This window comes from Chaetodon auriga, chromosome 2 (genome assembly GCF_051107435.1).
Source record: "Chaetodon auriga isolate fChaAug3 chromosome 2, fChaAug3.hap1, whole genome shotgun sequence".
NCBI lineage: Eukaryota > Metazoa > Chordata > Actinopteri > Chaetodontiformes > Chaetodontidae > Chaetodon > Chaetodon auriga.
Window position 1 is genome coordinate 306,843 of NC_135075.1, and position 11,157 is coordinate 317,999.

An 11,157-nucleotide genomic window follows, 5' to 3' on the forward strand; every position below is an offset into this window, starting at 1 on the left:
ATGCTCTAAAGACAGTGGAGATGGTTGTGACTCCACTATTGACACTGTGGATTCTTTCCGCTTCCTGGGAACTATCATCTCCCAGGACCTCAAGTGGGAGCCAAACATCAGCTCCCTCATCAGGAAAGCACAGCAGAGGATGTACTTCCTACAGCAGCTGAAGAAATTCAGCCTGGCAAAGACAATGATGGTGTACTACTACACAGCCATCATTGAGTCCATCCTCACCTCCTCCATCACTGTCTGGTACGCTGCTGCCACCGCCAAGAACAAGGGCAGACTGCAGCGTGTCATTCGGTCTGCAGAGAAGGTGATTGGCTGCAATCTCCCATCTCTTCAGGACCTGTACGCCTCCAGGACCCTGAGGCGTGCAGAAAAGATTGTGGCTGATCCCTCTCACCCCGGACACAAACTCTTTGAGTCACTCCCCTCTGGCAGGAGGCTGCGGTCCATCAGGACCAAAACCTCACGCCACAAGAACAGTTTTTTCCCGTCTGCTGTCAGCCTTATTTTGGACTTGGACTTCTTTCTGAAAAACAGACTGTGTTTCCGGAAAATGGCAAACAACAAAAAACAGACTTGTGTATATATATGTAAATTGTTATATTTTGTGCTCTTATTTTAGTAGATGTGTCATGCACCAATTTCACCACAACAAATTCCTCGTATGTGTAAAATCATACTTGGCAATAAAGATTTTTCTGATTCTGATTCTGATGAGTAGGGCACAGAAAGGAATTGGCAACAACACCAGATGAGCCAAACACCAACTACTGGTTCACAGGGCAGTCCCCCAGGACTGTAAGACCAGAAGTACCAACCTGTGCACAGCCTGGATTGACTACAAGAAGGCCTATGACTCAATGCCACGCACATGGATACTGGAGTGCCTAGACCTGTATAAGATCAACAGGACACTCAGAGCCTTCCTCAAGAACTCGATGGGGTTGTGGAAGACAACTCTGGAAGCCAACTCACAGCCAACCCTCAGAAGTGAGCAACAAATGTGGTATATACCAAGGAGATGCACTGTCCCCCCTGCTGTTCTGCATAGGCCTAAACCCCCTCAGCCAGATCATCACCAAAAGTGGCTTTGGATACCGATTCCGAAGTGGGACTACAATCAGCCACCTCCTCTACGTGGATGACATCAAGCTGTATGCCAAGAGTGAGCATGACATTGACTCACTCACCTCACCAGGATATACAGCAATGACATCGGGATGTCATTTGGACTGGATAAGTGTGGATGGATGGTGTGCAGAAGAGGGAAGATGATTGCCACTGAAGGGGTTGAACTTCCTGAAGGCAACATAGCAGATGTTCAGGACAGCTACAAATACCTAGGGATCCAACAGGCAAATGGAAATTATGAGGAGGCAACACAGAGAACAGCCACAGCCAAATACCTTCAGAGGGTGAGGCAGGTCCTGAAGAGTCAGCTGAATGGCAAGAACAAGATCCAGGCAATACACACCTACGCCCTGCCAGTAACCAGATACCCTGCTGGTATAATATCCTGGCCACTGGAAGAATAGGAAGCCACTGATATCAAGACAAGGAAGCTCCTTACGATGCATGGAGGGTTTCACCCTAAGTCCAGCGTCCTGAGGCTATACACTAAGCGGAAGACAGGAGGCCGCGGACTAGTGAGCGTCAGAGCCACTATCCAGGACAGCAAGCTTCTGGGAGTACATCAGGAAGATGACCCCTAATGATGACCTGCTGAGTGAATGCCTCAGGCAGAAGAAGCCCAGTAAAGAGGAGCCAGAAGGGTTGGCATGGATAGACAAGCCCCTGCATGGCATGTACCATCGACAGCTTGAGGAAGTGACTGACATAGCGAAAACATACCAGTGGCTGGAAAAGGCTGGACTGAAAGACAGCACAGAGGCACTGATCATGGTCGCACAAGAGCAAGCCTTGAACACAAGGTCAATAGAGGCCAGGATCTACCACAGCAGACAAGACCCCAGGTGCAGGCTGTGCAAAGATGCCCCTGAGACAATCCAGCACATAACAACAAACAACAAACAAACAAACAAACAAACAAATCACTCTTGGGGCCCCCTGGCAGTCACACGGTTCCCTAATATAAATGGCAAAAATATAAGAATTTCATGCATTGGCCTACAATGGGAAAATAGTTGAATTTGGTGGAATACAGTTAAAATGTCAAATATCATTACTTGAATGTGGTTTTCATGGAAGTAAATGAAGTATTTTTGGCCACAAAGGTGTCCAGAGGGAGTATCTGACACTACATGAAAAAATACTAATGCAATCAAATCAGCTTTGTTACTAATCTTTGACATATCCAAGACCCTATTCACCACCAAAGCTGCATCCCTTGACTACTTATTACATGGAAAATAATTTTTTTTGTGTGTGTTTTTTCTAATAAATAATGATAGAATTCAAATAATTAAACTGGCATTTAAAGGGTTGAAAATCCTAAAAATGACTGAATGTTTGGTAGTTTTTTGCAAGTTGGAAGTTGTTTAAGAGATTTCTGAAAAAACAGCAGGAAAAATATTGATGTATAATGATTTTATAGCAGTTTCTATGTGCGTGTACATTTTTGCCATGAAGGTGTACAAAGACATGAGAGTAAAAGAGTAAAAAACACTGGATTTCAAAAATTTGACTGAAAAAAAAAGAGTTCTTACAAAAATTCATGCCACAAGTTTTAACACAGCCAAAATGATCACCAAATCAAAAAAAAAAAAAAAAAAAAAAGGTACAAAATGGGTTAAATATATTTTCAGCTTTAAATTCAAGCTAACCTCCCCCATAACACAATGAAAGACAGAAAGACACAAGTTTGTTCAAAGGAAGTGGCAGTTAAAAGGTATAAAAAAGAAAAAAATAAACATTGTGGAGAATTTTACAAGTGAGGTTTGGAGGACTTATGGGAGGAAGAACCCACATTTCTGTAGCAATAACAAGCGTGACTTTGGCTCCGTCCTAGTCCTACATTTGATATGACTTGGCATGGATATGATTCCAGTAAGATTAGTCACCATCTTTATGACTTGTGATTTGCTTTTGTTTTCCATGTTTTCCTGCTGTGATAATGTGTGAACCATCTCTTGATTGCATGTCTGTTTTTTGTAACCACATTACGGCACTTTTACATTCCTCAAATTAAATACCAAAGCTTTTAGTGAATGCAGAATCAGTCTTCAAAAGTTACTCAGTTGTGCCAGTAATAAAGCATATGTTAGTGGTGGTGGTAGTGATGGTTTTTACGGTTATGTTACAACTCAAAACATTTAAGTTAAATGTATGTCCTCCATGACATACATGTTCAATTTGATTCAATCGCATTTTTCAGACTAAAAAAACAAAAATGGCAAGAATGGTTTTTTGTTTTTTGTTTTTTTTTTAAATTAATGAGAGTAATTAATATGTGGCCCGGTTCATTTACAAAACTGATAGATAAGATCATAGATTTCTGGCTATTCTAATTCAAGGCTTGTCCTTAACCTGGTAACACAGTCACAATTACCTGCTCGACACACTTATTCATCCAATCACTTATGTTTCACTAAGAGCTGGAAAGCTTCTGGCCACAAATGTTCAAATATCCTTTTCTAACACAAATCACCTCCTGTAATTGACCATAATAAAGAGTTTAGTCTTGGAGGATCATTGCAGACAATGGTTGGGTGATAACTGTATCATGTGAGTAACACTCACAATTATACTCCATCTATGCATTGTCCATCCTTCACAATGGTTCCAGATATATCAATATACCAGAGTTTAATCATTCCCCAAATAGGAAGTTAACACATGTCAAATATTATTATTAAAGCAATCCAGTATGCCATTAATTAAGAGATATCATAAATGATGTAAGATGTATTCCACAGACAAAATGTTTCTCAATCCAAAGGGAATTAATCACACAACATGTAATTGATTTCTGACTGATTAATACAAACTATACAAACTTATATGTGATGATCATATATAACATATATAATTACTCTTAAACAATGTTTGCTCAAACATTGTGTAAATGCACTTTATAATAAGTGATACTGATAGACAAGTAGTGCACATTGCTACTGACTGAGAAGGAGCATCACCTACATTTATTTCTCTCTGTTCTGTCTTGGTCCTTCATATTGAGTTTGGCAATAGAAGATTTTTCAAAATGCAGTCTTACAGTCAGATCCACAACTGGTTTAACATTGACATGGAAAACTGATGTTTCATCCATTTAGAATAACAAGCCAATTACATGAAATTAAGAAAAAAAGACAAAATTTCCAACGCCACAATAGTCATTAATGCCCATATACCAAAATGAACTCAGTTTGAGATGAGTTAGTCTAGCATCAGTAAAGACATTTAAATACAAACACCAGACTGAGTTCTGTAAAACTGCCTTTTTAGCCTCCTCGTGCAAACAGAAACACAACCAAAACAACTGTCAGTTTTAGTTACTATGCACATAGTAAGGCTTCTGTGATGACAATCAAAAACACAAAACAGGTAAAACATTAATATTGGTTCATAAAACCTACTAGAGCCAAAAACACTGGCTTACATTTTCTGCAACACCTTCCTTCTGAGAGGAAGTTAGTGTCTTAAACTTCCAGGGTAGCAAGTTTTTTTTTTTTTTTTTAGACAGGTCATACAGGTATTTCTACTGTAGTTCCTGAACAACTGTTCTACTTTTTGGTTTCAACCCACTCAGTGTCTGATGCGTCACATGCTCATTTCCTCAATCTTCCAGCCACTGGAGTTCTTTCCAAATTTGTATACAAGCCTCCGGCCATCAACTCGCTCCAGGATCTCCCTCTTGTAGTAATACCTGAAGGAGGAAGAGGTTCTATTAGTTCAGATTTAGTACACAATGTATGCAATCTCCTTTATGCTGCTGTATTTCATGATTTAAAGCAATAAATGGGTCTGTTAAAAACGATTCCAGTCTCTTTTATAATATTCTTCCACTGTGACAAGACTGGGATTAAAACAGCACTTCACCAGTTCTATAAGTCAAAGTCTATTACTTATAGGGAGTATTATTGAGCTTGACAAAACCTCTGTAATTTCTTCTGTGGCTTTGACAATTGACATCATGAGAGCTTGGCTTGGACATCAAATTTAAAAAAAAAAAAAAAATGTTTCAAATTGGCGTTTGGAAGTCAGGAGTGTTCACAACACAGGAGGGTTTAGGACAATGTCAGGTTGCATTGTGGGAAATATAGAACCCCCTTCAAAGTCTAATACTATATCACTGGAGAAGCCTTTTAAATGTGGCCGAATAAGGTAAAATTGTCTGCGATGGTTGTCTATGATGGAACGTCTCCGTATTTATAGACATCTGACTACTTTGTGTTTTAGGTCTAGCCACAATGCCAGTGTCTTGAACTTTTGCAAGTCTGCACATGCTTAATCATTTGATACTCAGGAGATGCGATGGAAAGCTGATGAAAAAGCTGGAATTTTCACTTCAAACTCTTCCCTATTAGCTTGTGAACTCACCTCATGGCACGGCTGAGTTTCTCATACGTCATGCTGCTGTTCTTCTTCTTCTGGCCCCACATCTGAGCCACAGCCTCGGACTTGAGGAACTTAAAAACACCCTCACGGCGGTCCTCCCACTTCATCAGGCCCTGGTTTCTCTCTGGGTGGATAAGAATGTCCCGAATGAACTCCCACAGGTGAGTGCCACGAGGCGCTGCAAGTGGTGGGGAACAGTGAGCTAAATGTGTGTGCATGGATGTATAAGCATATGCATGCAAGTCAAACACATATGCATCTGCAGTCTGATAAAGATGCAAAATAGAATCTGTAAAACAGCTCAGCAGTTTTCATGTACAGATGCTTTTTTGAGCAGTGTTTGACATGGTATATGACACAATTTGCTGATTTTCTAAACACAGTCTCACCATGTTTGTTTTTCTTTGAATCAGCATAAATACCGCTGCTGAGCTCTCTGCCCAGTTTAGGAGGTCGACCCCGTGGTCGTTTCAGTCGAGACTCTCCTTTCTCTGTTTTGATGTGCACCTCTGTCAACACAGCAGTTAATTGTCAGGGATATTTACTTAAGTGCACTGTCACTACAAAGACTGTGGAATGCAAAGAAGACAAGTACTGAGTGTGTCTGCGTACTCACTTGAAATGAGAGGATAGGAGAGCTCTGGGTCTGATTCACCACTGCCAGAGTCTGGTGAGCTGAGGCTTGAGAAGCCAAGCATGCCACCTGAAAGGGAGACACGTTTAACAAGAACTCAGATGAAGAAAGGTTGAGCAAGATTATAACAAGATTATAAAAAGCATGAGAAACATGGCAATGAAATACTGACTGTGGGAGGAGGAGCTGTACTCGCTGTCAGACTGATTATCAGACAGATACTCATTGTCTCCCAGAGGTGTCATGGGCTCCATGGTCAGACGTGTCAGGTCATAATCATCGCTATAGTCTAACTCTCTCTCACTGACAGCTCCTTCAGCTGTTGACAGTAAGTAGCAAACATTAGCACTATGATTTCCAGATAGTATCAGTTTTATGCTATTGAATCTCTACACACTATGTACCTTGGCCAATTCTAATGCTGCTGAGCAAAGGGAAGTTTAGGTTGTCCAAGAAGTTGTCCAGGAGCTGGCAGGTCTCATTTAGCTCTTGTCCTGACAGGCTCTGCAGATCTATGAAGCAAGAAGTAATGAGATGAAAAATGTGATGTTGGATCAAGGAGAATAAAACCAAACTTATTCAGTATATTCAGTAAAGACCTTATATGTATGTGTGTGTGTGTGTGTGTGTGTGTGAGTGTGTATATATATATATATATATATATATGTATGTATATATATATACACACCACTGTGTCTCTAATAGAACCTCATCCCTTATTGGAGAACCTTCTACTACACTTTCAGTGGTTCTAATGTATGTTAAACCCCCACCTCACCAGTGTTAATTTATTTGCACAAGACCATATTTGGTCTTGTGTTCCTGCAGACTTGGTCAATCATCCGGTCCTGGTTCATCTGGCAGAAGCCAGGGCCATCCATGGCACAGTAGGCCAGACTTAGTGTGCTTGCATCAAACTTGGTATTCTCTACATGGTTGCTGATCCACTCCAGAACGTTGTCTGCTGTTCAGCAGTGAGGGTTTATCTGTCTGTACCATTAATCTGCAGACCTGCTGACCTGTAATTTCTAGGTTTATCACATACAACTATAACATAGAAAATTTGATTTAGAGATGTAAATTTATCATAATTTGATCATAATACAAGTTAGTTATTTTCTCTGCTATGTTAATGGTACCCCTTCAACCCTTGCCTTGGTTACTCAAATCCTTTGGAGACCAGTGCTTAAATAACATGAACTATATATGGACTTATGTCTGTTCTGAAATTCTATAAATCATTTCCACATGACAGGCAGTTTTACCATATTTGGTTTTGTGTTCCTGCAGACTCTGGTAGAGGTGTAGACCAAGCTGCGGGCCAAACACCCCAATCATCTGGTCCTGGTTCATCTGGCAGAGGCCAGGGCCGTCCATGGCACAGTAGGCCAGACTTAGTGTGCTTGCATCAAACTTGGTGCTCTCTACGTGGTCGCTGATCCATTCCAGAACATTGTCTGCTGTCCAGCAGTGAGGGTTTATCTGTCTGTACCACTGACCTGCAGAGAGAGAGGCAGGAATTATTTGATATTCAACCGTGTATGGATGGTGTATTTTTGGAATGATTTATCTGTGCACAAGCTCAGCATTGAGTATTGAGCACAAATATGTGCAAACTATAGTTTCTACAAAATCTTGATTGTGGCTCATACATTTAGTTAAGTTTAGTTAATTGGATGTGTATGTGTATGTGATTTGTATCTCCAAGGCCAGACAAACAAAGGCATGGCTGTTTCAACTATGAGCTGGCAGCATTCTTCTGTTTGACGGTTATGGCGAGTTAAACATTGGCTGCCTGGTAAATGATTTAGCCAATAGTGACTAAATGAGGTCAAAGCAAAGTTCAGACAGCTAATGTTCCCACTGACTCAAGTTTGAAAATAAAGAATTATGTTTATTGTGAAATTAGTCTTCAGATAAAACTGCCCAAGTCAGACTACACTATAAATGGTTAACAGCCCAGGGACCGAAGAGTTATTTGTTTGGTGTCATACAGATCACACATATAAATGAATCTTGCAGCAAAGATGAGACAGAAAAAAATGTCACAGCAGCAGTTGGTGTCACTCTTACCGCTTAGGTTGGAGCTGTATCCTGGATTGTTGATCTGTGAGGCGTTCATGCTGGGCAGCACACTGAGTTGCTGTGGCAGGATATCAGGGACACCAGTCTGATACATGGTGAGGTTGGCATGGGTCAGGACACTGCTGAGGCACAGTGATGACATGGAGACACTAAGAAAGATAGAAGATATTTGTTTACACACCAGTTTAAAAAAAAACTGTATAGTTGCTACAGAGTGATTATATGTAATGAACACATCTGTTTGTTGTTGTCCAACTATGTGACATAATAAAATCTGTAGCACTACTAAACATGACCATTATAACATTTCACTTAATTAATTAATTAATGTATCTTACCTGATTATAGCACGAGCCACAATATGATGCCAAAGAATGATGTTCCAAGAGAATCTGCAGTGTTAGCGTGTCATATAATCTTCACTGTTTGGGTGCTCTCCTTTGCCTGCTCTCTGTGTAACCTCCGTCGTAAAGATAAACCCCCTGCTGCATTTAACCACCTGTGGAGCTTTATAATCCTGCAAGGAGTGGGGGAAGGACTCAGGTGAGTACAGGGGAATTCCACTTGAAACTGGCCGCACCTCCATTGCTCCTCCTCCACTTTCCTGAGAACTTGAACAACAAAACAAACCTGCCTTGCTATTCTCTCTAAATTGCTTTTGTAACTCTTTTACACCATCAGTTAGGGTCAGATATGTATATAGGTTTTCTTTGTGTTATTACATTCCTTTAATGGAAAATTAGATAGCACTTCTGTAAAGTGTAATGTAATGTGTGCACAAATACATTAAAGTAGTTGAATTTTATTAGCTTCAGTCAGTGTTGGAATTTCAGACATCATATTTTATAGAATGGAATCCATAACCCAATATTTGTACCATTCTACACAAAAACATACATATAAAGAAAAGTGTACAAAATTTTCTGTTTATCTTTTATTTATCTTTCATATGTCTTTTCTTATTATCTTATTTTAACAATGTATTTGTTTTCTGTCAGCATTTAAAACAAATTACATTGTACAATGCAATTGTTTTGAACTGGCTTGACTGTCACATTTCCTTGACACCGCCACCTTTCAATCCAACAAGGAAGTAGGTGGGGAGATGACAGAATTTCTAATTCTAAAAATAGCTGTGTGACAACGTCAAATGGCCGACTGTGTGGACAGAAACTTTTATCAGTTAACAGCCGAGCCTGACCGTGACTGATTAAACAACTTTATCAAGCTGCTTTTTATTTTGCTGCATTCAGTTACCTCCTAATGTGTAACCAGCCTGCTCTGTGTCTGTTATTACCATCTCTCTCTCTCTGTCTCTCTATCTTTCCATGCATTGTGAACAGAATTTAAGGGTGTGCAGGTGCTCTGCATAGACTGCGCTGATTGGTCACACTCAGCATGCAGGAGAGAGATAAGTAAATTGAGCTGTGACAGTAATTGTAACAGCGAGACAGAGCAAAGCAAACACACGTTGAGTTTAAGAGGTCTATTTAGGTGCCATGTGAGTGTCGCAAGAGTATGGCAGGTCTCTGTGTTGGAGTAAGCCTCCAGTGCTGATGTGGCTAACACCACCACTACACATTCTACTGGTGCTACCATAAACAGTGTACCGATACAATCTGAATAAAAATCAATCACGTAGTATACTATGTGACCAAAAGTATGTGGACACCTGAATATTGCAACACATTACATATTGCAAAATCTCTGAAAGATTGAAATTTATACGTTACCCAATCTCTGGTAAGTTATTTCTCATTTTAACATCTTAATTTGATTTAATTCTCCTTATTTTAGTGGTTACTCACAAATTAAGCTACTTTAAACTTCTCACCTTGCTTTTCAGTTCAGCCCCCTCAACCCCCCCCCACCCACACACACACACACACACACGCACGTTGTGTTTTATCACTTGTGGGGACATTGCATAGACTTACACTCATTTCCTGGAGCCTTACCCTAACTCTAACCCTATCCTCAGTCTTCACCCTAAAATTTAATGATTTACATTAAGGGGACCTGCATTTTGTCCCCATAAGGCAGGTGAGTCCCCACAATGTGACTGTGAAACAGATTTTTGTCCCCACATAGGCAGCAACCTGGTGCCCTAGCAAGCAATTACAATGGAATAAGTAGGCTTCTACTATGCAGGAGAGGTTGCACCACAATCAGTGCATTAACAGGGGAGATATAATACCAGAGAACACCTCAGTGTCTCTCTCTCTCTCTCTCTCTCTCTCTGTTTGTGTGCCAAACATGTACAATTGTCAGGAGACAGGCGGAGTAGAGCAAGTGGAATTTCTTTACTAACTAACCAGTGGTGGTTGGAATGGTCTGAGTAGATATAACAATTAAACAATGCTTAAAATGCGACAATCAGTCGACAAATGTAGTTTAATATACCTGAGTAGCCCACCCAAGTAACGTCTATATGGGACAGACAGACAGACAGACAGATAGATAGATAGATAGATAGATAGATAGATAGATAGATAGATACTAGTACTTTACTGATCCCAAAGGGAAATTATTGTTTCAGAAAAAGAAACATAATTAAAACTGCAAAAGGTACTAGATTAAAAAAAAAGAAAAAGAAATAGAATAAATACAACAAAATAAAAAAAGCAAATTTAGAATTAAGATAAGATAGAGCTTGAAGGTACAAAGACCTTAGAGGATAAGACCCCTCTCCTTGCACAGAGGGTACTTACTGTGCAGCATTACTGCAGTCGGTAAGAGTTACTTTCTATAGCAGTCCTTACAACAGTGGAGTTGAAGAAGCCTCCGACTGAAAATACTTGTCTGAATAGTGAAGTGTTGTCCATTGTTGTTCATGCTGTGCAGTTTCTACAACATACTTCTCTCAACAACCAACTCTAAGGACTCCAGAGCAGTCCCAGCACAGAGCCAACCTTCTT

The 11,157-nt window shown here is 40.2% G+C and overlaps 1 protein-coding gene across 1 annotated transcript; it reads right to left on the bottom strand.

The window, feature by feature from the left end:
• Positions 1-4,025: 4,025 nt before the first annotated feature.
• elf3 (E74-like factor 3 (ets domain transcription factor, epithelial-specific)) lies at positions 4,026-8,744 on the bottom strand. Its single transcript, XM_076748481.1, has 9 exons — positions 8,578-8,744; positions 8,228-8,388; positions 7,420-7,653; positions 6,559-6,666; positions 6,327-6,473; positions 6,137-6,223; positions 5,910-6,029; positions 5,503-5,698; positions 4,026-4,828 (listed from the first exon to the last, which is right to left on the bottom strand). Exons 2-9 carry the CDS (start codon positions 8,379-8,381, stop codon positions 4,723-4,725), a joined length of 1,152 nt encoding a protein of 383 aa, XP_076604596.1. The 5' UTR covers positions 8,382-8,388; positions 8,578-8,744; the 3' UTR covers positions 4,026-4,722.
• Positions 8,745-11,157: the final 2,413 nt, after the last annotated feature.